The sequence below is a fragment of the Zootoca vivipara genome, chromosome Z1, assembly GCF_965207765.1.
Source record: "Zootoca vivipara chromosome Z1, rZooViv2.hap1.1, whole genome shotgun sequence".
Taxonomy (NCBI): Eukaryota; Metazoa; Chordata; class Lepidosauria; order Squamata; family Lacertidae; genus Zootoca; species Zootoca vivipara.
Genome location: NC_142583.1, coordinates 33,808,310 through 33,836,016, shown reverse-complemented (window position 1 = coordinate 33,836,016; position 27,707 = coordinate 33,808,310). Strand labels below are relative to the sequence as shown.

Below are 27,707 nucleotides of genomic sequence, written 5' to 3'. Positions count from 1 at the left end.
GCTCAGGAATTCAAATAAATAAAAGAGGTTTGAGTGGGATCAGGCTTTTAGCTATTAATGCATGTTTACTTTTATCCATGAAAGAAGGTTGACAGAGTGGAACTAAAATATGCAAAATGGAATAGTTGTGTGTGTTGGTGGGGGAGAGCCTGATGGCTGATTGGATTGGCAAGCATGCAAAGTACAAAGCATTGACCTACTTCTAGTACCACACAAAATTAGCTTAATGACCACATGTTGGTAATCAGCATGCTGGCAAACTACCCTGTAAAACATGTCAAGTCATAGGCACTTGTCTCTCTTGCTGAGTTTCAGGACTGAGGAAGTGGTCTTATAAGAGCTACTGTAGCTGAAGGTAATGAATTGCATATAGCCAGGAATTCATCAAGGTCAAGATAGTACATGGAAGCTTAGGAGAGACTGCCTGTCAAGTCTTTAAAAATAAATGTAATCTCAGCTAAATTGGATTTCTTGTATTCAGTGCTACAACAATCTTCCAAAAGTCCCTTTAGACAGGGGGAGTCCTCTATGCTGACGCTAACAAGAAGTTCCTATACCAAGAATAAACAGTCAGTCCAGTAATAAAGAAACTAATTTAAGCAGGGTGCATTTAAATGTGACACTTGTGGGATATCTTTGGGGAGAAGAAAAGGCTAAGGAATAAATGCTACATAAATCCGGAGTGGAATCCCTAAGACTGTTGGATGGGAAAAAATCAAAGCCCAGAAGCTGGGAACTGCAAGGACACAAATTAGAGCAAGTTTCCAACTACAAATACCTCGGAATGGCAGTACAGGCCACAGGATCCAACAAACTGCACATAAATTCTATCGGAAGCTCAGCGGGAAAAAACGCAAACTGTATTCTCAAATTTTACAGAACACAAGGGGGCTTCTTCGTTCCTGCGGCCCTTAAGCTATTTAAGGCCAAAACGTTGGCCCAGCTCCTTTATGGAGCCTTTCTAGGCCCGCCCTCCTCTTTCTCTCCCTTGGAGCTCGTACAATTGAAATTCCTCAGAGCCCTCCTACAAGTCCCCAGATGCGTATCTAACGCATGGGTTAGACTTGAAACGGGAACGATGAGAGTGGAGGCCTTAATCTGCCTATCATCAATCTATAAATGGCTGGCTCTAAATCTGAGACCCCAAGGAATTGCGCCTTTGATCCTACGCGACCAGTTCCAGTCCGGTTGGCAGCTAGCAGTTCTGAACTCTCTCCAGAATATGGGCCTTGCCCCCCAAGCCCTCCTAAGATTGGACCTAAGACAAGCCAAAGCAATGGTCAGACAATGACTCATTGATATTGAAAGACAACAAGACTGCTCAAGATGTCCTGAATATAGATCTGGAGAAACTGAGAGATACATAGCCCCCCCCGGCACCTTATTTCTCCTTTCTCCTGTCAAAAAATGCAAGAAGGGCTTTTACACTTGCCAGAAGTGCGGCATTGCCCACGCCTGTGCTGGAGGGGCTTTACAAAAAAATCCCATACGCCCAAAGACTCTGCGTATGCCCTCTATGAAGAAGCTCGAAAGGAGATCCTGGATCCCATACTGGTGAAGTTAGCAAGCCTCCCGGAAAAGCAATTATACAACATGCTCCTGCTAGGCAAAGACCAGGAGATAACCAGGGCGGTCGCCAGATTCTGTGCCCAACTATGCAGACACAGACTTTCTCCCGAGTCCATCTGAATTTCCCAACATATGGTACCCGAGCGAGTTAGGCTCAGTTTTCTGCAGCTTCTATTTTAAGGGTTAAACTTTCAGCATTGTATATATAATTAACAATGTATTTTAAATGTTCCACAAAGTGTCATATATACGTTATGCTCCCTGAAACTGTTCTTTCAAAAGGGACTCACAGTATTTTATTTTTATTTTTATCTGTATTTTATATTTTTCTATGAACTGGTCCTCGACCGTAATAATAAATAAAATAAAAAAGACTGTTGGATGGCGCCTTGTATGCCTCCTTGCAGCAACTGCTGATGCCAAGCATATTGTTCTGCTTTTCTTTGGATAGTGAGGCGGTCTTGTTGTCTAGGCAGCCCAGCACCTCCATACACGCTGCACAGGCTTGTACCCTGGGGAGATCAGTGCCCTGCTAATACAGCGGTTTGACTTCACCTCCGGACGCTCACTCCATTGTCTCGAGACAAGAAGGATGCCACCAACAACAATAGTGGAGTCCTATGCATATTTGCTCAGGAGTAAGTCTGGTTGATTTCAGATCTTGTTGAGATGCATCCCTTGACTTGATCTGATTATTTTTAATTGCTGGATGGTTTTTGGCATCTGCTCTACTTGTAGAACTCCCTATATGATAAGAGAAGAAACCCGTAACCAAACCTACCTCCATTTGATGAGGTGATGTTTCTGATCCATCCAAGGTCATCATAGGAGGAGGATAGTTTGGGTCGTCTGCCCAACCCAAGTATTCTGGATCAGGGGCAGGATACATGCTCAAACTATAATTCAGAAAAAAATGATGTCAGCACGCAAGAAAGAACATGCTAGAAACCCTTTGACATGATTCCAAATCGAACTCTTGGGAAACAATCAAAAATTGTTGTCTAAAATGTATAGTTTATTATTAGACTGGTACACAATGGATGAAGCTGTAAAGGAATCAATGATCAAATGGGCTATCAATTTTGGGCATGATATACCAATTGATATGTTGTCAAAATTGTGGAGGGAGAATTTAAAATTTACCGCTTGCAGTGTGTTAAAGGAAAATGTCATGAAATTAGTATATCGCTGGGAGCTGACACCAGCGAAACTAGCCAAAATGTATAGGAATCAAAACAAGTTTATGTAAAATATCAGTTGGAGATTTCTACCACATGTGGTGGAAGTGTGAGAGGATCAAAAAAAAATGGGAATTGGTGTATAATGAATTTAAAAAATATATTGAGATATACCTTTCCCAAAAAAGCCAGAGGCTTTTCTGGTGGGGTTAGTTGACACAGAAATTTTAAAAGTTGATAAAAGATTCTTTCTGTATGCCACTGTGGCTGCTAGAATCTTAATTGCCCAGAAATGGAAATCACAGGAAATTCCATCAATTACCGAGTGGCAAATGAAGGTCTTGGAATATATGGAAATGGCCAAATTAACCCACAGAGTCTGTGACCAGGAAGACGAGGAATTTCGATTAGAATGGAGTAAATTTATTGAGTACGCTAAGGACAATTATAAGGGAATGAAATTGTTAGCGGTAGTAGCATAACTCCTACATTGTTGTGACTATAAGAAAGCTAGATAATATGGGAGAGGATTGAAATAGCTTACCATTTGGTGGGGGGGGAGGAAAGTCGCAAAGTATTGAATGTATATTATGCAGATGTATTATTGTGTTTGTGTTTAATTGAAATGAATAAAAACTTATTGGTCAAAAAAAGAAAGAAAGAACATGCTAGAAACCTTTTGACATGATACAATGCGGCTGGGTAGAAAATATAATTAAATAAAAATATAGATACTGAAACTGCATGGTACAATGTTGACATCTGGGTCAAGGGAGGGTGGTTTTATTCCTTAATGCCTCTTTTAAACTTTTGCCCTGTCATGTTTGCCTCACCTTTTAAAAATGAATTCCAATTCTCACCACACAAACCGAGCACTGTCGGGGGACAGAAATCTCACCCATTCAAACCACTGCCTAGCGTAATTTGTTTTCCTTTTAGATGCCATTAACAGCAGTACTGCCTGGTAGCAACGGACTTGGGGTGATAAAAAAAACCTTCCCACCCTCCATTTCGAAGCAGTGGAAAGCCAGCACATCAGATCATGTCACAGATGAGCGGAAAGAGGCCAGAAGTGTGTGAGAATGTCTCCCAAACATTTGGCATCTTATACCAGGTTAAAGCTGAAGGTTCACATATTCTGTCCCAAACAGGCCTCTTGCCATCCCTGACCCTAATGAGAAATAATAAGTGTTCAAGAATATTCCCTGAGAGAATTAGTTTTAGCTTACATATATGCCTTCAAAGACGGCTGTGGGATGGGAACTGTAAAAGGTTTGGAGAATGTCTTCAGGTCACGTTCTTAAAACCCCATAACAGAGAACAAAAGCACTAACTCTGCCTTTTTGGAATAGTTCCTCCAGCTAACAAACTGGTCTAATGGCATAATGGCACTTGGGTGAACATCCACTCTCTTTTAACCACTTCATGAGGTAAATTCAGTGGAAATGTTCCTCTAGGCCTGTGCAATGTTTATATTGTATTTGTGCTATGGGGTGCAATGGCATGGTGTTAGGGCTGTGGGGCAATATACTTCTTGTCCATTACATCTATTGTTACAAGATCTCCAGCTATTAAAAGACCTCTGTGTCTATTCCAGGAATGGCCTGCTGACTTACCAGAGGGACTGGAACTGCCCTCCCACAGGGGCCAAAGCACAGCAGTGGCCCTACCAAATTTCAATCAAAGCATGTGGTAAATTTTGATCGCACTCTTTATTATTAAGGAAGGTAATACTGATAACATGGAATCTGATATCCTCTGTTCCAGACAGCTCTGCTCATTATCAATATGTGCATCCTGCACTTTACAATGTGCCAAGAAAAAATGAAAATTTGCAACGTGTAGACATTTATGTAAATTAAGGAGGTTTGCATCTATTTTCTGTCATTCAGTTTCTGCTGTACTTCACTCCTTTATTTCTTAAGAAATTTTAACTAGGCTTCACTCAGGGGTACATTTTCAGTTTTAAGGACTAGAAGCATGCCTTTATGATTCTCAGGTGCTGACACCTTTGACTGGGCCTTGATTTCTACAAGGGATAATATATAACACACAAATTTGTATAACTTTAAGTAAATTGCTCATCCAGCTCACCTGGCTCCATCATCCTTGACTGTCCTACTCCCTGAAATGACTCCATGCATTCTCTCCTACTGTTAAGTCAGGAACTGTCTCCTAGAATACCTCTTTGAGCTGACTGCTCTTCCTAAAAACCCCTCCTCAAAACTCGCCATTCCCAATAAGTATTTGGTGCAAGCCCTTATAATACGTGGACTTGAATGTGTGACAGATTATTTCACAAACAGAATTGTAGATTTATGACTGTAAATAGGTATATTAGTTATGTCTTATGAAGTCGTACATATGCTGATAAAGAGGAAATGTAAAAACTCCCCCTGGTTAAAAGCTGTTGCAGCCTAACGTTTTCATCACCATTGAACTATGGTTATTATTTGGGATGAATTGTATTACACACTAGAAAAAAAATAGGTGTTGAATGGGGTAATAAAAGCTATTTATAGCAGGGATGGAGGAATACCTATTTCATGTAGTTATTTGGGTTGTCTTTGTTTTTATTATGTATTTCGTCTTTTTATATTGTTATTTTATGTTGTGAACCACCCTGAGATCTATGACAATAGGGTGGTATACAGATTTAATAAACAGCAACAACAATAAATAATCCTTTGGATGGAATGTGAATACTGAGCAATGAGGGGATCTGTCCTCCCCTACCCTCACGAATACCAGCTTCAAAGGAGGATTTTCCTCATGACTACAGCAAGGGACAAAAGAATTAAATTTCCTTTACTCATGTGCTCCAATCTCCATAATTATCAAAACAAAAAACAAAAAACCCTGCATATACTATTTGCTTTTTAAACAAGAACAAAAAGAAAGAAACCACTACTACACATTTGAAGTAAACGTAATAAGAAGATCAGCCCCGGCCCATGCATGAGGCAAGGTGAGGTGACTGCCTCAGGGGGCAGAATCCACAGGCCGCAGATCCAGCGTCCAAGGAATGGGGCGCCAGCTGCTGCCACAGTGGCAACAACAGCTGCAGCATTCTACTTAGAAGCCAGATCTGACCCCCACAAGGCTGATGCCGTCACAGCGGCCTCTTAAGTGAATAGGAGGCGCTACTGGTCTCTTGTTCCCACCCTTGTTCCCGGTGTAGATCTTTTTTCCCTTCCCATTCCTGATATTGCTCTTCACTCACTCTTTCTTCCCTGCTGAGGGGAGAAAATGTCATTTTGTGGTTCGCCTCAGGTCCTGAAATGTCTTGGGCCAGTGAACGTTATATGTAGGAACGTTATATGGTGAACGTTATATGTAGGAAAGAGCATGAGATAATAATCCCTCATGACATGGTAAGAAATAATTATTGGTGGTTGTGGAAACTGACTCTCATTTGCCTTAAATCCAACTGGTGAATTTTCATAGCAAAATACCGTACTAGCGAAGGTTTGGGGGGAATTATAGCTTTCCGAGGCTTGTTAGGTATTAAAAATAAGCCATGTATAAGTATATTGAAGACATTTATCTCCTGCAGCTAATCTTCGTCCTACTTCTGAAGGAGGGGGGTGAAGGGAGAGCACACCATGCCCCAGTATGATGCTGACTAAAGTTAATTATCATTTAACTGAGATGTTTAATGGGACTTATTAGGGGTGGGGATTGGCATTCTGTGTATGCATTTTATTTTTCTTTGCATCTGAGAAGCCCGACCTTGCACTCAGGTGGGGATCGTCTGCAAAAGCTAAGGTTGCACTTTTGTGGCGTGTGTCTGTGTTAATGACTTCCTACACTGACAAATGACATTTACGCTGCCCTAGACTGGGGTGGGCGGTTGTTTGCAGAGAAGGGATGTCTCAGTGCCATGGTGATGTCACAGGCACAATGCTGATTGCTACTTACGGATTCCAGCTGGGCTTCAAATTACTCTGAGGTAATGCAACCTAAGCAAATCCTATTTTCCTCTTCAAAGCAGCTTCCAAAAGGGTTGGGGGTGGAGGTGGGGAAATAAGGCCTCTGCACCAGGGACTCCTAGGTAAAAATCCTGTCATGGTCAGAGGAGTTAATGGACTGGCAACTTCTTTTAATTTTTATTCACTGCTGCTCCTTAACTCTCTGCAATAGAAGTAGATAATCACAACTGTTGCACTGGCATATTTCATTATCTGGTTCTGGCATTACAAGGGTTGGGAGATAAAGAACTTTATATTTATTGCTAAGTCCTGCTTGGAAGGGACTTTAATTACTACTGATGTTCTACTAACAGCATTAATGATTCCTATAAACTCCAGGTAGCTTGTTCCGCCAGGGGAAACTGAAAATAGCTACTCTGTGTTTACATGACTAATAAATGCAGCAAGGAGACATTCCTGTACTGTCCTTGCCACTGGTGGAGTTGGGATATCTCCATAATGCACATGCAAAGGGAGGTAAATAGTAATTATGGCAAAAAACATTTTTAGATAGGCTTATATTAAGTGGTTGTGTTGACATATTCACAGCAACCGTATTTCCTGAGGACATTCCTCTCTGAATGTTTCAATTTCCTGCCTGTTTTGTAGCCTTTTATAGTGCTGTAGGAAAGTGTGTGTCTCTCTCTCTCTCTCTGTGTGTGTGTGTGTGTGTGTGTGTCTGTTTGTGTCTCTGTGTGTGTGTGTGTGTGACAAAATGAAACAAAAAGTTCTGCCAGTGTTGTGGAAGTAGCAAAGGCAGCTGTTTTTTTCTTGTTAACAAACACTGTAATTCTTTTCTGTTTTACCTTAATTACATCAATGCTGTTAGCCTGTGACAATTAATTGCCATCTTGTGTAACTTCAGAGCAGCTTTGCTCTTTTGGCAGCTTTTGGGAACATGAAAGGCAACAAAGGTTGATGCCTCTGAAAAGCATTTACCTGTGTAAGGTATTCCATGCAATGGAAACAATGTTGAAGGGCAGAAGAGCACACTATTTGTTAAACTATAGCTATTAATTTAGGACCCAGGTGGCGCTGTGGTTAAACCACTGAGCCTAGGGCTTGCTGATCAGAAGGTCGGCGGTTCGAATCCCTGTGATGGGGTGAGCTCCTGTTGCTCGGTCCCAGCTCCTGCCAACCTAGCAGTTCGAAAGCACGTCAAAATGCAAGTAGATAAATAGGTACCGCTACAGCGGGAAGGTAAACGGCGTTTCCGTGCACTGCTCTGGTTTGCCAGAAGCGGCTTTGTCATGCTGGCCACATGACCTGGAAGCTATACGCCGGCTCCCTTGGCCAATAATGTGAGATGAGCGCGCAACCCCAGAGTCGGTCACGACTGGACCTAATGGTCAGGGGTCCCTTTACCTTTACCTAGCTATTAATTTAACTGTAGCCACAGGAGCACGATCAGGACCGTGGTGTATGAGAAGTGGGGATTAATCCTCCTTTGCCCACTGCAGTCCCACCGAAAAATCACCCATCAAAGCTTTCCTCCCATGATAAATATAAGCTCCCTTCCACCATGAAACATTTAATAGCACCTGGATGCGGGGGCTTATAGCTGGTAGGTCTGAGATGTGAGGGAAAGTGTCACGCTCTCTTTGTCATGCTCTCAGCTCCTGCTTCCATTTGCAGTTTTCCTTTTAATGCCACATATTCAGTGCCACGTGTCATTTGACCCTGAAATACTGTTACTCCCTGTAGTTATTCAGATGTAAACCAAACCATGTTGTTGTTGTTGTTTGTTTGGCATTCCATGTTGTTGTTGTTTTTTGTTTGGCTCATTTTGAGACCGAAGGCTTCTGATCGTGGTCAGCAGAAGCCATGGTTCTGCTCAAACCAGGATAGTATACTGTACTGCAGTTTGATCCTGGTTTTCAATCCTGATTTAAGGGCAAACCATCACCAGCTTCATGTGATTGGTCAGGTGTGGGATCCCATCCTCAGCACTGGACACTGGGCAGATTGCCAGGCCCTACCCACACTTTGATGCCTGTCTGTAGTAAAGAACCCTATGTGCAAGATTTCAATCTCAGTGAGCAATGAAAGGGAAGGTACAAATCTGGCCCTAAATGTGCTTCTAAGTGGGAGTGTACTACGTGTACTATTCAGCCCATTTGCAGAAGGAAAACAGAATGTTCTATTTGTCTCATTGCCTCGTCTTAAGCTGTTCGAAACAAGAAATGCAGTAACACATTCTGATAGCAATTTTACAATAATGAATTAATGTGGAAGAAAAGCTCACACACTGAAAGATGGAGTAACACAGCACATGCCACTTTGTTTAGCAGAATGCCAAAAAAAAAACACCCAAACCCCACAACAACACCCAACCCTCATCCATCTGGTTATCCATACATGCAGGAAGCAAAACAACAAATTTCTCCACCCAATCAGTCTCAATATGTCACAGCGCAGTTTAAGAACTCAAAGACTTGCAGATGTTAGAAGAATTTCTTTTTAAAAACAAAACAAAACACTACTTCAACATTTTGCCAAGGGATCCTTTGGAAGGGATGGTGGGATATAAATTTCAATTCTCTTTAGAGATTTGCTTAATTGCATGCATTGCTAACGAATACCATCTGCCATATTAATAAATATACTGCTGCTATTTAATAAATTTGGGTTGCCCATGGAGAAAAGCTGGTAAGTGACTTACACTTTAAAACCAATAAACAGTATACAATATAACAAGTACTGTACCAAATATAAAACATGACTAAACTACACAAGTCAACAATTAACAACAGAATCCATCTTGCAAGCATAGACACATGCGTAAATAAAAATCATCCTCAGATAAAACAATCCCAGTGAACAATATTAAAATAATGGTTGATAAAAGATTTTAAGATGGTTTAAAACAGGGGTCAGCAAACTTTTTCAGCAGGGGGCTGGTCCACTGTCCCTTAGACCTTGGGGGGGGGGGGAGAATGAATTCCTATGCCCCACAAATAACCCAAAGATGCATTTTAAATAAAAGAACACATTTTGCTCGTGTAAAAACACGCTTGTTCCTGGACCATCCGCGGGCTGGGTTTAGAAGGCGATTGGGCCGGATCCAGCCCCCAGGCCTTATTTTGCCTACTGACAGTTACTTAAAGGCCTGGAATAAAAGGTGGCACAAAAAAGTGTGTATAGTGGACACCAAGCAGGCCTCCTTGGGGAGAGCATTCCTTAGGCGGGGAGGCATTGCTGAAAAGCCCCCCTCTCTTATTGCCTAGTAGACTTCTATGGAAAGAGGTCTGCCTTCAGGTTGTGGGGTCTCAAGCAGACAGTATGTGCAGAGGAGATAAATCAATCCAAACTACGCCTGCAGGTGAATTTCAAAGTGGTTTGCTGTGCCTGCTGATCGGCTATAGAGCAAGCCCCTTTTAACCTTGGGAGGAGGGCAGGGCTGCTGCCCACTTTGTCAAAATGGACCTGCTGGGATGGAGGAATTAAGGATCCAGCCTATTGGATTCAGTTCGTCAGCCTGCTTTATAGCCTGTTGGCAACAGTAAACCCAAATTATTTAATAGTGAACATGTAAGCATGGTTCTAAAAATAGCACTGCAATTTAATTCGCTTCGAACTGCCCAAGAAGCAGGAAAGTTTAAAAGAGTCCCATTCTGTAAGGTTGCGAAGTAGGTATGTGATCTTTGCTCAGCGCCTTTGTGTATTTTCACTTGAACGGGCTCTGTGGTCATTCCTGATCTGGTGATCAGTACCATGCCAGAAATGGACAGGCAACACATAAAAAGTAAAGGAAAAAAATAATACAGTATTTCTTACATACGGTGATCCCCTCATTTGCAGTGTGCCTATGTAAATGAAGACATATGCACAACTACAAATAGTGTGTGTGTGTGTGTGTGTGTGTGTGTGTGAGAGAGAGAGAGAGAGAGAGAGAGAGAGAGAGAGAGAGAGAGAGAGATATCTACCGTAGTTCTTGCAAAGAAAGAAAAATTGATAAGAGAAATGTCAGTTATTCTTAGCTCTCCTCTGGTTTATCTACCTTTTGTCATAGCATTTTTTTTAAAATGTTAGTGACTTCTGTCTGATCAAAGCTGGAGGAGATGGAACTTAATCTGCCAACAGGGCAGCATGGCCACAGTAAATGCAGTGCAACACACGTTTATCTCATCTACATGCTGTTAGAATTTGAAGCAGAGAATCTTCAGCCCAGTAATGTCAGGAAGTGCTACTTTCACATACTCAGCCTGTTGTAAATACAGCATTTCCCTCTTCACTTAGATAAGGCTTACATGGCACACACACACACACAAGATAGGAAAGGCCATGAGATTGCACAGGCTAGCCCCACCTGCACTGCTGATGTCTGTCATGTCCATGCCTTCCACACATTCAGATAACATGGAAAAGGGCTCTCTAGACAGGGAGAGACTCTGGACCAATCAGGACCCCTGCCCTCCAGTGGAGGAGTTCTACCTGTGCACATCAGTTTTGTGGAGAGCCCTTTCTCAAGCTGCCCACCATGGGCATAGCCAAGGAGGCGGGCAGCTGCCCCCCTAAATCAATAAAAAAATCCATAAAAATACTTAACTAACCAAAGTTATGCCCCCCTACCCTAACAAAAGCCTGCCCTGCCTTACAAAAATCCTGGCTATGTCCATGTGCCCACCTGTGCATGACAGTGTCTGAAGGCTGAGCCAGCCCATGCAGCCCCATACCCTCTCTTAAACCTGCTGTTCCCTACAGAAAAGAGGGCAAATGCATGAGAAGAATTCTAACATGGTTATAGAGACTTTTGCCCTGACTCTTATCCTGTCCATGCCCTGACTCTTATCCTGTCCACATGCAGACTGGCCAGGTACACATCCAAACAAGTGGCTTCCTCCCCAAGAATCCTGGGAACTGTAGTTTGTTAAGGGTGCTGTAGCTCTGTGAGGGGCAAACTACTGTTTCCATGCTTCTTGGGTACGGGGAGCCCCTGTGCTTTAAGTGTGGGATGTGACCCAAGTTCAGAAACCAAATCTAGACAAATTGAGAACTCTTGGTAATTCATGATGTGCAAAGTGGCATCAAAACCCCGTGGTCTAAATATCGCCTTTTCTCCCGACCTGTGCAAACATGGAAACTGCATGTATACTTGCCATGCAGGTTACACAAAGGAACAGTAGTCATAAGAGATGTCTACATATTATAGTTTGAAAAGAAGCTTCTTTGTTTTGAAAAGATGAATTGGCAAACTTAATGGGAAGTAAAAACAAGCAGCTGATATCTTTTGTCCTTAATATGAATGACTTGGAAAGGGAAATTGTTATATCCCACCCCACCCACCTGACTTGCTCACTCTGTGGAATACACAAAGTATTCCCTAACAAAAACAACAAAGGGGTGGTAGAAGCTGCAAGAAGAAAAAGAAAAATTTAACAGCAGCCCAAGGGTGGAGCTAACAAGAACTGAAACACAAACTGGGAAGTCAGTCATAAGATATGTCAATTGAAATATGAACAAATACTATATGGGTGTGAGAAACTGTTGTGGAGTTCTCTCTTTGTGTGGACTGTAACAAAAATAGTCATGTCGCCCTCTGAAAAACCTCCAGAACTTGACTTCAGTTCAGTAATTTACCTAATCCAACTAGGAAAATATTATGCTTTGTGGGGAATCCAGAAGTAGACCAAATTTCACATTTGATCAGAAATAATATAGTAGTAGTAATAATATATCTAACATGTTACCAGTAACATCTGTGCTAGTTTAACTACTGGTTTAGATTACATTCCTTTCTGGTGTGTGCTATTTTCAAAAGGGCAAAAGTGTGTCACCACCCACACCCTACGTAGTCCTCTTGTGTGTTTCAGCAGGAATGCTTAGTTTTGATAGAGGCATGTGCCTTTCATTTCCCATCACGGCTTGATGAGCTTTAGTTTCCAGAAGCTCGGGAATTACATATGACCTTAAATGTAAACACTGTGGTTTTGGTGGGAGAAGAGCAGGAAATAGGATTCCAGTCCAGCTGAGCAATGTGTGAAAAAACTGAGGGGAAAACCGATGAGCAGGAGCCCATATTTGCATGGAAGGGGCTATAGTTCAGTGACACAACACATGCTTTGGTTGCAAAAAGGTCCCAGGTTAAATCACCAGTATCACCAGTTAAAAAGATGAGGGAAAGACTCTTGGCTGACACCCTGGAGTGCTGCTGCAAGTCAGTGTTGTTAATACTGAACTGGATGGACCAGTAGTCTGCCTTGAAAAAAGGCAGCTACCCATGTACAGTGGTACCTTGGTTGTCAAACGCCTTGGTACTCATCCGTTTTGGCTCCCGAACGCCGCAAACCCAGAAGTGAGTGGTCCAGTTTGCAAAAATTATTTGGAAGCCAAACACCAGGCGGTGTTTCTGCAGCTTCTGGTTGGCTGCAGGAGCTTCCTGCACCCAATCGGAAGCCGTGCCTTGGTTTCCAAACAATTTGGAAGCCAAACAGACCTCCGGAATGGATTCCATTCAACTTCTGAGGTACCACTGTACATACAAATTTTACAAACATTTATCACATGGCGGTTTTGTACTTTAGGGGCTGGTCTCTGGCACTTGGTGAGCACTGCTATACCCCTCTTCCCTCAGATCGCCAAGTCATGGGAGGAGTGTGGTAAAACATGGCTCAGAGCATGACCATTTGGTACAGGCAACCCACAATTAAACACATCAGGAGGAACAAGATATGAGGAGGGTCCCAGAGAGGAATCGCTACTGTGACTCTACTGGAAAAGTCACAGAATGCTCCACAGTGCCCTGGAACATTCCACAGAAATCCACTACTGCATATATGTATTTTCACTTGCTTTTTTTTTTTTTTAAATGCTCTGTTATGGTTACTATCTGCTTTCTGAGGAAGTCAAACCTCAAAAAGGAAGTGCTGGTTTTCATGGTTTCAGTCTGAAGAGAGCCTAGGAATTCCCTCGTGGTGAATGCCAAAAGCATAGTGCAAGCAACAAATGCTTTAGGAGCTCTGGGGAAAGGTGTAAGATCCATTTGCTGGGAAACGTCTGCTGTGCTAATGTAAAAGTAGCAATTGTCAACTCAGTAGCAATAACTAGACCACTACATTGATTTATCTTTTAAAATACATATACATTGCAATAGCAAACATTTTAGAATAACTAGGCAGGCTGTTGCCCACATTTACTTTGGGTATATGATAGAGGAGACTAATTTTCTGGGAATATGATTATCCAGAAATGTTTCCCACAGCTTATTATAGAACTGAGGACTAAGTCTTCAGTAACATTTCACTGAAAATGGTTATCAGTGCTTTGTGCTGTTGGCATAAACATCATTACCGGTATTTTTCTAAAGGCTTGTGCTCTGTTTTGAGATATTAATTTAATTAACATTGGCTCTGTTCATACATACGCTTCCCAGATATTTGAACCATAGCTTAGAATTGAGGGATGAGTTTCGCTCACCTACTCCCTTCCCTAATAGTGTGTCAATCCCAGTTATCTTAAGTTGCATTTCCCCAGTATACCCAAAATGGACAACTGTGATTTAATGTCAATTTACTAGCCAGGATCTTAAACTATGTACCAAGCCAGAATCTCAATCTGGGAAGCATTCCATTCACTGATTGTATGCATCTCTATAGTTACCTTTTAAACCCACTGTGAATTTTAGTATTAAGACTAGCCATGGACTTAATCGAGCTCCTAAGTTTTTGCCCATATTCCAATCTGTGAGGTGATAAAATGGGTACCTCTTCCCCTCTCCCACATCCGTCAAGTAGGCAATCTGTGCAGTGTCCCAGTTCATGAACCCTAATTTTTATTTCTTGGGCGGAAAAGAATCACAAACATGAAGGTGCCTTTCGCGAAGTCAGGACATTGCTCCATTTTAGCCAGCATCGTCTGGTTTGATGTGCTGTCCAACATCTCCAGCAGATGTCTTTCTGTATCCACCCCAGGTACCTGAAAGCCCTTTGGCTGCAGAAAAAAAGAACCTCGGGGTCTCCTGCATGCTACATGTTTGCCTGTTACATTTTTAAAATATCTGACCTTTCCTCTAAGGAGCTCAAAGTGGCATGCATGGATTTCCTCCTTTTATCCTCAGAGCAACCCTGCTGGGTAGGTTACACTGAGAGGTAGTGTCTGGCCCAAGGTCACCCACTGAGACTTTATAGCTGAATGGGGATTTGAACCCTAGTCTCCCATGTCCTTGACTGACACACTTAAAAAAATTTTTTTATTGATTTATGATCAACATATGTACAAACATAACCATGCAAACAATAACAGAACCATACACGGATCATATTAAGTTTTAAAAAAATCACAGAGATGCTGCTGTTACATATAGCCAAGATTTTAAGATGGGTCTACACAGCCCAGACACAACGAGGAGTGAGTCACAGGAAGAGTACTTATCCGAGTCTCCCTGTCATGACACTCTAACTACTACACCACACCAACTCTGAGCTATCACCCCAACCCACATAAAGAACCCCCATTACCTTAGGTATATGACAGCGGAGAGAGGTATGCACATATTCCTATGCCATCAAAAATAATTGGCAGGAGGGTGTCTGAGCTCAGGTACTGGCTATTATCTGATCCATCTAGGGAGGAAATGTGCGTGTCGAGAGAAGAAAGGGTGTGGGCGTGCACAACTAGAGCGCTGATTCTTATTTGTTTCAGCAATTTCCACCGCTGGAGATGCAAACGAATTGGTGTAGTAACAGCAGCCAGCAAAGCTTGCAAGCATGGCACACAGTCAGGGCTCGTGTTGTACAACCAGCGGTATGCCTGCTTCCACTGAGGCCCAGCCTCACTCATGGAATCTTTCTGAGCTACTGTCATTTTGTATCAGAAGCAATTGTATGCAAGTTCTAATATACCCAGAATATAGTTACAGGTAGGTAGCCGTGTTGGTCTGAGTCGAAGCAAAATAAAAAAATTCCTTCAGTAGCACCTTAAAGACCAACTAAGTTTATATTTTGGTATGAGCTTTCGTGTGCATGCACACTTCTTCAGATGTATCTTCAGATGTATCTTCAGATGTATCTTCAGATGTATCTGAAGAAGTGTGCATGCACACGAAAGCTCATACCAAAATATAAACTTAGTTGGTCTTTAAGGTGCTACTGAAGGAATTTTTTTATTTTGCTTCGACTCAGACCAACACGGCTACCTACCTGTAACTAGAACTATGGAAGGCACCACATTGAGCCGCATGAAATGGAAGTCCATCATACCCAGAATATGTTTGGCAGTTTAGCAAAGCAAGTGAGAAGTTGTCGTTCTAAATGCAACCTGCAGATTTGCTGCAGTACTGCCCCTAGAACTCAGTCAGTACTCAAGGAAGGAGGAATGTGCGACAAACAATTTTGCTTCCACTTTAGTAGGATTTATGAACTTCACACTATTGCAGCCAGAGCTGGTGCCTTGTCTCATTGTGAATAATATTAATAATATATTTGCTATCCTGCTTCAGATATGAAAATGTATTTGGTTATGTGTATGTGTGTGTTTATGATTGACTGCTACTCCAGGAGGAACTAAAGCATAAACAAATAGGGAACCTATACATATCCTTCAGAGTTTGGGGGAGTCAGGTTCTTGCTTAACTTCAAATGAGTCGGGAAGGGTGGGGAGGCACCGGATCAGAGGTGTTGACTACTTGGTTTTATCAGAAAAGGATTCATTCCACCACCACCCCCAGGTGATTTGAGATGGAGCTTTGAGCAATATTTAATTTCTCCATAGGAAAGGATTTTGGTTGCTGGTGATGATCATGGCCTTGTTTTGGCACCAAAATCAATGGCACTTGGCAATCTGTCTCCTTTCTCTCCCCTGCAGCACAGCTGAGCATATGAACATATTTAAGCCTTGACAGTGGACAGCCAAACTGGAAAACCGAGAAGGCAAGTATCTCTGTTCTCATCAGGTTAATATACACAGAGTGATTCATGTGAGCAGCATTTGCTGAATTCTTTCTATCCAACTGTAATTTAAGCTGCTCAGCATAACATTAATTGTAAAGCCCTTCCTACTTGCAGATACTGTATTGTCATCATATTGGAAGGCCACTTAGCATCATTGAGTCATAACAAGATGTAATTATTAAAGCCATTCCATTCAAAGTGAATAATATGGACAGTACTACTTATATCTTGCCCATCACTTATACAGTAGGTTAGTCCGTACAGGAGAGTAAAAAGAAATTGTTTATAGAGCAATTAAAAAACAAAACCCCACAGCAGCCTTCAAATAACCCTACCTGGGATTTCTGTATCGAGCTATTATTTCAAACTCTTCAGCTGGAGGAAATCGTTCATGCTGTCAAAGAGAAACGAATTATTATGCTTACAATGCATGTTTACACTCTATTAAGACACTTTGTCTATTGGGGGGGGCACTTTCCATATTCTGATATTTGCAGATATGTTACATAGCAATCAAGAGCAAAACAAATCTGCCTGAGTCTATATGTATAGTGTACATATCACAGGGACCCAGGGCTAATTGGGGATCAATATAGTGATTCTAGTTGCAGAGTATGTCATGGGCACCTGTGGTACACAGGATTCCCAGGGTGTGAGAGAAAGGGCCATAAACCCTGCCCTTTTTGTAGGGTTATCGACCAGGACCCTGTGGCCCTCCAGATGTTGTGGGACTCCAAATCCCACCAGCCTCAGGAAGGATGCTAGGGATGATGGGATTTGTAGTTCGGTAATATTGGGAGGGTTATACACCTCCTATCCTGCCATTTCTGATATTGGTATTGTTTGATGGCTTCAGCTTTTATGCTTAAACCAGGAGTGGGGAACTTATTGTCCTCCATAGGCTGGTGGACTCCCATCATCCCTAATGGCCATGTTGTCTGGGATTGACTGGAGTTGGAGTCCAGCCACATCTGCCGAACCACAGGTTCCCAGTCTCTAAGCTGCATCCTTCTTTAACAATGTTGACTTGTGTGAAATTTACATAGAAGTGATCAATGGTTTTTTTTATCTTGAGTTATGAGGAATAGGGGATTACAGAGCTATGCAAGAATTATGGCAAAATATGGATTATTGAATAAAAATAATCTACATTTTAATTCACAATCTTTCTCTCCCTTTTAAAACCATGCTGATGCCATCAAATTAGCATCAACTTTAAGTCCAAAAATACAGTTATCATCTCTTCTGCTAGCAGCTTCAAAACTGGAAGGAGAATTTGGTTGAAAAGATAGCAGGACATCCATCTATCTATCTATCTATCTATCATCTATCTATCTATCTATCTCACAGCCCTGTGGCACTCTCCTGCTTGGCATGCAGGTTCTATCCCACACCTGAAACCCTAGAGTACTGCTGCCAGCAAGTGTAGACAATACTTAGCTGGATGGACCAACTTTCTGATTTGGAGTTAAGGCAGCTTCCTATGTTAGAGACAGTCGACCATGAAATTAATTATCTTATTGGAATCATCACAGAGTAGCCATTGTATCTTAAGGGCATGCTTCTAATCTTATCATATTTTTGAGGATTGTGTCCAGTACCACTCAATACAGTAGAAATTATCGGAAATAGTACATGTCTGCTAGATAATTTCTAGATATTATCTAGATGAACAAGCATGTATCAGATTCCTGGTTCAGTAACAGAATCCACCTACCCTACCCTTTCCATTTTTTTTTTATTATTTACAATGTCCTAACACATTCAGAGATGGCTATGCCAAGTTTTCTTGCCATCCTGCAGTAACTATGCTGTTGTAGCATGAGGCTGAGGGAATGAACCCTAAAAAGCCTTCCAGATAGGACGGCATTTGGCGTAGAAACATTTGGCATAGAAACATTTTCAATGATATTTCTTCCAGAGGCTTCTTGCAAACTTCAAATGATATTTTCCTAATTCTGAGGGTTTTATTATTTTTCATTGTTATTCATTTAAAAAAAGAAAGAAAGAAAACAAAACTAGAATTTGAAAAGGGTTGAAATCCACCATAGTGATTTGGAATTCTGAAATTCTGCCTAGTTTTAAATTTATGCATTTCAACTATACTTTCAGCTGATATGTGCTGACTATGCAATATACATGTCTACTTGGAAGCAAGCATCATTGAGTTGCTCCCAGGCAAATGGTTGTATGATTGCAGCCTACATTTTTAAAAGTGTTTGCTCCCTGTTGCATATCCTGGCAAAGGGGAACCTCCAGCCCACAGGCATAACTTGACCTGACTGACCTTCCCATTTGGTCTGCGAGGCCATTTCAGGAAAACCAGGCCAACCTGCCATATATGCCATATATGCCAATGCCATATATGATGTCATATTGTTTGTTTGTTTGTTTGTTTGTACCCCGCCCATCCGGCTGGGTTTCCCCAGCCACTCTGGGCGGCAGGGCCAGCTCTAGGGGTAGGCTGAGTGGCGCGGGGGTGCCAGGGCGCTGGGGCACCAGGGGGAGCCGCGTGCCGCACTGCGCCCGCCCACCAGGGCAGGGGCACCGGAGCAATCTCCGCACCACGGCGCCAGGGCGCCTGACATGCCTGAGACGGCCCTGCTGGGTGGCTTCCAACAAAGATTAAAATACATTAAAATGTCACACATTAAAAGCTTCCCTAAAAAGGGCTGCCTTCAGATGTTTTCTAAATGTCAGGTAGTTGTTTATCTCTTTAACATCTGATGGGAGGGCATTCCATAGGGCAGGGAGGTAAAGGGGAGGTGTGAGGGACAAGAGATACCGGCAGGTCCCTCCTATTCTGCACACCAGCTCATCGCCCAGCGCCAGTAGCAGCGGGGAAGGGGAAAGCTCAAGCGGTGACTCAGGAAGAGGGGTCCGAGGCTCAGGCAAGGTAGCGGAGCCCATGCCCAGCGGGAGACGGGAAGTGGGAGGCAGAGGGGGAAGGCCCATCCCACCAACCCCAGAATTGCGCCAGAAACGGCGGGGGCGGCGATTCAGTATCCCGAGACTATTTTGCTGGAAGAAAACGCGCGAACATCCATTCGGAGGTTCTGACTCCTAACTGACATCATGTATATAGTACTGCTCTGCACTGTAAATACTCAGCACCAATAAAATCATGAAAAGGCAACGAGTGGAAGAGTCGTTACTCTAGAGTAGCCGCTACAGCACCTGTGACAGCAGGTAAAGATGTGGTTGGGCCAAAAGTGGGTTTGGGAGGCAGATCAACAGTGTCAGCAAAGCTCTGCAGGACAACGAGGAGAAGGAAGAGGATCCCGGCGAGGGGTGTAGCCAAGACTGGGACATACCAGAGCAAGCAGGGAATGGCGAAGGAAGTACTCACAGGGTGCCGAAGAATGGCTAGGGTTTGGGGGTCATTGCACAGGAACCAGAGCAGCAGGACTCATCACCAGAGCTAGAACACATGTTCACTCTCCATGAACACGGACTTGGAGGCGTAGGGGGCAGCAGCAGGCAGGGAGTCTGAGGCAGGCAAGGGCCCACAGCTCAGCTCACTAGCTGGCCAGGTAAGGCTTGCTAACTCTGGGAGGAGGTCTGTGATGCCTCAGCTGGAGTAGGCTAGGAGCAGGTGGGGGGTCACATGTCTCATCAAGCCCAGATGCTGTAATCAGCATGCAAAGGTACAAAAGGGGAAGCAGAGCTGAAGTGTTGCATCTGCCCATGTTGTTGGACATTAGCTTGGGTTCTCCAGGATCTCTATGGGACTTTGGACACATGGATTGATCCCGGATTTGGGACTTGATATACTGACTTGCTGCCAGGTAGGCCAGAGATTCAGGATACCTTGTGATCGCCAGTGCTTGCAAAGTTTGCTGGCACAATTTGATTTTGAATTGTGTGGACATAGGGAAATTGGTAGCCTGGTGTCAATGTGGCACCAGCTGGCTGACAGGAAGGCAGCCCTGCCGACTGGTCAAACTTGGTCTATGGGTGACTGGGGGGGGGGCGACTCCCACCCCACAATATTATGACACCATGCTTAATGTTAAACGGCAGCATCTTCCACTGAAGCTGGGTGAGGCTTCCTTTTCTATAGTGGATGATATATACTTTACACACAAGTTAAGCTTTAGCAATACTGGATGAACTGTCACATCAGGCTGATTTATTTTGCCCATCATAGTAATGATTGTGCGTGGTCTTTTTGTGTAGAAACATCACCGTGCTATTTAGTCATGAGGAAACCTAACACACTACAATTAACTAACACACAACAATTATGCAGCTTAAGTCTCTAGAAGCTGCTCCAGGGGTAGCCAATGAGGTGCCTTGCAGTTGTGGACTGCAACTCCCATCAGCCCATAGCTGTCAACTTCTGGACTGGAAAATAAGGGCTCAGCAGCGGCGCGGCACCAGAAGTCGCTTCTGCGCATGGACATACGCAGAAGCGACTTCCGGTGCCGGGCTGCCCGTGTCCGCATGTCTGGCACCAGAAATCGCTTCTGTGCATGCCCAGGCATGAGCAGAGGCAATTTTTGGCAGCACTCGCCAATCCTGGGGGATTTATGGGATATTTTTCAATTCAGGATAACAGCAGGAAATGGATTTAAATACAGGGATTTCCCGCAAAAATGGGAGAGTTGACAGCTATACATCAGCCCCAGCAGCATTGCCACTGATCAGAGATAATGGAAGCTGCCGTCCAAAACATCTGGAGGGCACCGTGCTAGCTATCCCTCAGCTACTCCATCATAAGAGGGCATTCTGAAATAATAAGGAGATTAGTTACCATTAACTGCTGGCTGTTTTTCTGGGCGAGAGAATGAAACTCTCCTACTCCCCAGCCAATTTCTCCTACATAGCAACTCCTGTGGTACCATGGAGGAGGATTTCTTGGTGCAGGTCTCCACAGGTAACCAGCTTCACTAGTGCCCTCTTCTGGCGCAGTTGCTGCTCCTATATAAAGCGTGGTTTCCGGAAGCCTTGATCTGTGATTACGCAAACCATCTGGGCCTTGAGAATAGAAAGTATTTTAAAATATGGTTATACAAAGGCAAGGATGGGGTACATAATCTTAGATTTGCGACTCCCATTCTGACTCTAAACGCATTTCAGTATTTAAAAACGGTTGCGAATTGTTTTCTTTTTCCACTGCTAACTCAAATCCTTTGGATTCTGCATTTATTCCAGTGCAGACCTTCTACCTCTTTGAATGTGCTTGTGCCACCCCCTATATAGACCTTGGAAAGCTGTGAACAATAGCAGTATGATAGGGTGGAGGAGGGAAGGATGCCAGCAATGCCATGTAGAAGTAAATGCTGGACCGCTTTCCAGATTCTATGCGCTTGCCCCCAAATGTGCATAGCGTTCCTATATCATGAAGGTATGCTTCATGCATAGGGTCCTGTGCCTACAATGCCTTAATGCACAGAGACTGGGAATAGACCATTGGCTGTGCTATTGGTTCCTCCACCTCCTCATTTTCATTTCTGCATGGGATAAACACTTGCATGGATGGTCCTATTGTACTAAACCCAAATCAATGCATGGTGTCTATATATTAAAGTAATCCTTGTGCGGCCCTGTTTGAAAGAAAAAAATGAAGTATGACATAATTACAAAAACATCCCGTGAGTTATGAAGTAAATTCTGTTACTCATTTCTTTGGCACTTCAGTGTCCTGAATGTTTAACAAGAGTAGAGGAGTGATTAAATTGTGTTCAACTCTTTCAAAATAAAGCTTGAACTCCTCTCCAATCAGGCTGAAATTGTGTGTTTGAGATTGATTTGGCAAATATTTATAATAGTACCATGCCACTGCCTATAGTAAGCAAAAGTATCCTGCCTTTATTGTGTTACGGATTATGATGATGATAGGCTATTGTTACTTTTTAATATTATGTTCAGAAGAATGAGAAGGTTGTCTTTGGGGAATGGGATCTTTCATACTACTGGTATGTATGATTGCAAAATGCATTAAATGGGAATCCCTTTGTTGAATGTTAAAAAGTGCACCCGTGTAGGATTTGAGGCTCTTTATTCCAGCCATCTGTATGCTCTCTGTGGATTAATAGTATATTAACAATACGTATAGGCACTGAGTTCCTAAGGCACTGAGAGGCCTTCTGAGTTGAGTGTGTGATATAGAGATTCAAAACCAACTAAAATGATAAAATAAAAACTATAGTATGTGTGCTCTTTCCTTCTCTCTCTCTCTCTCTCTCTCTCCCCCCCCACCCTGTTTAAGTGTAGTCTGTCTCATGGTAAACTTAACCCAAATCTGTAACCTGGTTTCTTTGTCTTACCCTATTTAAGGTCACAGTCCTATGCACACTCACCTGTGAGGAAGTGGCATGGGATTTACTTCCGAGTAAACATGCAGAGGTGTTATGCTTTAAATGTTTCTCTTGCATCATCTTATAATTTGTTGGCTACCATCTAGGGCTCCACACCTTGTGTGGTTGAATTCTACCCAGCTACATCTGGGTACGACTCCTTCTGATATCTGCCAAACACATAGATGTCAGGGGAGCATGGTGAGGTGTTCTCATGACTTTTTCCCAAATCTGTGGGGTAATAAAAATGAGAACCAGAAGCACAGAGCTCCTATATCCTGCCATTGTAGACTACACACCCAAGTTCACACCACGCTAACAGAGGGGTCTTAGAGGCCCTGATGTGGTGGGGGGAAGGCTTGGGTTGAGGAACCAGTGACCTTCTGGATTTTGTTGGACTCAAACTCCTACCAATCCCTGCAAGAATGGCCACTTGCCAGAGACAATGCGAGCTGTTGTCCAGAAACATCTGAAGGACCACAAGTATCCTGTCAATATTATAAGCTGTGAGGGCCACGAGAGTTGTCTAGCAAAGTGTGAGGCAAATAAGGAAAAACTTCTCCCCTTAAAAAGGAAGGGTGGTCTGCAGCAAAATGTAGAAGGAAAGAGGAGTTCCCTGAGAATGCATATGAATTAGAGAACAGAAAGCTAAAAGGGGAAATTGATACTTTCCCTTTTAGAAAAAAGAGGCTACCACTTCAAATCAGTTCTCAGCCCCTTGGAGATGCAACACACTTATGCTTTCCAGCACAAGAAAAGGCCCCACTGGATTCAGCCCCAGCAACCCTAAATCTCACCCAGCATACTTTACCCAAAGTTAACTCACGTCAAAATTTAAGAGAAAATAAAAAAGATGGAGAACAGGTGGCGAGATGAAAAAGAAGCAGTAGAGAGAACCAGCAGCTTGTCCCTTAAAATCACTAAGATTTCTTTTTTTGTTTAAGATTCATTTGGAAATAGAAGCAAATATAACTATATGAAAGAAGGAATATCCCTTGCACTGAAGTGAATGGGAAACCCCTGCTAGAGAAAGAAGAAATGCTTTTTGAAATAAATGTATGGCTCCTTTAAAAATAAATGCATAATGTAATATTTTTAACAGTACCTCTAAGCATGTAGAGAGCATCCTCTCCTTTCTTCCTTCAGGAGGATATTGCTCCAGATTTTTTTTTCTTTTTGGCAGAAGTGGGTGGAATTTGCAAAAATTTCTGAAAAATTAAAGCCTGCCAAATTTTAGACTAATATGTTCAGAGAGATTTATGCACTACTAAAGTTGCTTTGGAGGAGGAAGGAAGTTAAAAGAAATCACTTTGTTTATTGTGGTTTTCTAGTTAATTGTTTTAGTACAAACATGGCATATATTGCAAAGGTTCCCCTGGGAAAGTAACCTGAAAAATTTCAGGAAGATGAAAGCAGGGGCTTGGGAGTTATGATGAATGAAAAAAGTAGCTTTGGGCCTGAGTTCTGTTCAACTGGCACCAAAAGTTATAGAAACTAAGTGCAAAGCTGATTTGACAGGCATGGATGGCGTGTGAGCATGTGACACATAGGGAGGAGTATTTGAATGTCCAACATTTCTCAAACATGTACCATTAGAAGTAGCAAAAATCACAGGACAGGCAAAAAAAGGACACCTATTACTTCAACATCACTCCCCAAACCACTATGATTGGGGCTCTGGTAAAATAATTCCCTCTTATTAGAAGCTAGACCTGTGAGTCACAAAAGAGCTAGCCTTCCCGCCTTCCCCTCCGGATATTTCCTTCTATAGATAAGTTTCAATTTTTGCAAACTCACTGACTTTACAGGCTTTCTTAGCATCTCCATCTTCAAATTGCCCCAAATATCTTCAGAGCTTCCAACTTCAAAGGTGTTTTGGAGAGATCCTGCTTTGGTTTGGACAAGGCCAAATCTATCTGAAGTGACCCCCTCTGGTTCACGATCCCTACCCACAAGCACTCTTGCTGTTGCATTCTATACCCACTGAAGTTTCCAACTAGGCTTTAAAGACAGCCCCGCATAGAGCATGCTATACTAATCTAGCCTGGATTTAAAAGGAACATGTGATTCTGAGGCAAGTTCTGCTTCCTCTAGGTAGGACTGCAGCTCGTGAGTCAACCAATGAAGCAAAAGAGACCCACTCCTGGCCACCAATGCCATTTTGCATTAGTAGCTGCAAATCCAGAAGAAAGCCTAGGCTATATGCCTCACTCTCTTCAGGATGTCAAACCTGCCTAGACTCATTTTGTCCATCTCTGTCCAGATCAGCAGATATCCCAACCAACAGGACTTCTGCCTTATCAGGATTTAGCTCCAGGGTGTGTGTGTATGCTTTGCTCTTATCCAGGCATCCCCAAACTGTGACCCTCCAGGTGTTTTGGCCTACAACTCCCATGATCCCTAGCTAACAGGACCAGTGGTCAGGGATGATGGGAATTGTAGTCCAAAACATCTGGAGGGCTGCAGTTTGGGGATGCCTGCTCTTATCCATCCCCAAACTGGCTCCAGACAACTTCCATCTCTGCACTGGATTATACTGATAACATTTGCATTCCAAATCCCCAGGTGACCTCCCTAGTGGTTTAATGTAGATGTTTGAATGTGGGGCATAGGGGACATGAAGGAACAGGGACAAAACGGAACATTGTGGCTTCCCACCACCTTGTGGACTTATCCTCCCCCAGAAAGGACTATGACCATTGCAAAACCATGCTTCCGAGTCCTGTCCCAATGAGATGACCCAGAAAGACACACATGGCATTGAAAGCTGCTGAGAAGCCCAGGAGAACCAACAAGGCCACACTTTAGATTCCCCAGCATGTCATCAGTCAGATGGTTCCCCTCAGATCGGAAGTCATATAAATGTAAACTTCTCTGCCACATTTATCATGTTCGTTCATTTTTGCCCTTCCATGCTCCTTTAGCAGCACAGAACAGCGAATCTCTATTTATAGAACGTGATACAGAGCGACGATTTGCAGTGCTGCGTATGATGCAGCAGCTGAGTGTCACTTCTCACGCTGCTCCATCGATATGATGGATGCTATTGCTTCAGCTTCATTTGGCAGCCAGCCATTTAAGCAGCTATGGAACGGCGGCGCTTACCTGTGAATATCATTCTATTCCCTGAATACAATGGGGTGCTGGAAGTCAAAGCGCGTGTTTTCTCCTTGCCCTTGGCAGGCTGGTCTATAGACTGCATTGTCACCAATCAGTTAATCCTTGGCAGGCTCGCACGAGTTCTGAGCACTGCGGCAGCTGTTGTTGCTGGCTGCCTCGCTAGACAGCGCAGACAGGGAAAATGGTAAGCCAGGCAGCTTTGGAGGACACAAGGGCTATTTAGTGACACTTGCTACATTGTGACATATTGTCCTTGTGACCTTGCAAGCCAACAGGATCCCACTAGCTGCTGCCTGCTTTCTTCCACCAAGGAGCAAGAGGTCTCGACTCTACTGCACCTTCGTGCATTTCATTTAGAAATACATTGTGAGCCAGCCCTTACATCTCTTAAGTTCTTAGGCCATTTGGTACATTTGTAAATATAAAGGAGGGGGGTTTACTTGGTTTGCCGATACTTGGCCTCCTTCAATGTTTGGCAGTAAAATAATGTATTTAAGGGGCACAGACAAAACTCTCTCTCTCTCTCTCTCTCTCTCTCTCTCATATAACCACAATGTGGTTTTGGCTCTGCTGCCACAAAGCAACAATGAATATTTGCTTCTAATTACTGTATTGATCACCTGCTATTCTAAAGTGATGGAGGTCTGCCTTCTCTTTTCCATTAGTGCAGTGCAGCATTCTCCAAGCAGATGCCCTCGGGCTCAGACTGTAACTTCCATCAGCCCCAGTCAGCATGGCTTAGAGGCCACCAGGTTGGGGAAGTTTGGGGAAGGGCATTTTCAGTCTAAAAGTGGACCTTTAGACTGAGGTTTCCTTCTGGGATGCCCTCTGAAACAGGGAGGACTTACGGTAATTCCCTCATTTCCCAGAATGCAGTGTGGTGCAGGGCAAGCCCAACTCTGAGGCAAGGTGAACCCCTATGCACAGGAGCAGGCCCGTCCTAGCCATAGAGGCTAGTGGTGCGGAGAACCACGGTGCTGGGTGCTGGAGGGCGCTGGAAGGGCGCCAAGTGAGCGCAGGGTTCTGGCGATCTGGCCAGGACTGCGCTCCTTCTCCGAGGACTCTGTGCTGCGCCTCCTTCTCGTTTCCCCAGCGCTGGGTTCCGCTCAGTTGAGCTTCGCCACCAGCGTGTGCACAGCACCCAAGCAGCTCTTGCTGGTCCCGCGGTGCACATGCTGGTGGCGAAGCTTGACTGAGTGGAACCCAGCGCTGGGGAAATGAGAAGGAGGCGCAGCGCGGAGTCCTTGGAGGTGGCCTCCCACTGCTGCCGCGGTCCGCTTGGCACTCCCAGGCCCTTGGAGAGGCTCTGGAGGGACCTAGCGCCAGGGCGCTGGATGGGCTTAAGACGGCCCTGCACAGGAGGCAGAGTGAGCTCACCTCACCTCTGGCCCACCTGCTTGCTTGCCTCCATTCCCACACCTGCAAGCCCAACCACTGGGTTATATCTGTCATAGTGAGTGGCAGTGTTTGATTTAAGAAAGGATTCTTCTGTGCTTCCTATCTTATATTGAGTTTGCAAGGGGCACCTGCTTTTATTTCATTTATAGCACACACACACACCTTCAAAGGTCTTGGGTCAGATAGCAATGTGTTATAGGACATCCCCTTCTTAAAAAGAGGTCAAAACTAGATCAGTACTTTGGGGATTAAGGACTGCAATCCTTCCCACTTTCCTAAAGT

The 27,707-nt window shown here is 43.5% G+C and overlaps 1 protein-coding gene across 1 annotated transcript in view; it reads right to left on the bottom strand.

Annotated features, from left to right (window-relative positions):
- The window catches only part of SPMIP2 (sperm microtubule inner protein 2), a 29,195-nt gene extending 2,995 nt beyond the window's left edge, over positions 1–26,200 (bottom strand). The window contains exons 1-4 of the mRNA XM_088661085.1: positions 26,013–26,200; positions 21,362–21,585; positions 16,941–16,999; positions 2,351–2,465 (exon numbers count right to left, since the gene is read on the bottom strand). Of these exons, the coding sequence (XP_088517211.1) occupies positions 2,351–2,465; positions 16,941–16,999; positions 21,362–21,585; positions 26,013–26,109 (495 nt within the window). The 5' untranslated portion in view covers positions 26,110–26,200. The remainder of the gene's footprint in view (positions 1–2,350; positions 2,466–16,940; positions 17,000–21,361; positions 21,586–26,012) is intronic.
- Between the last annotated feature and the right edge of the window lie 1,507 nt (positions 26,201–27,707).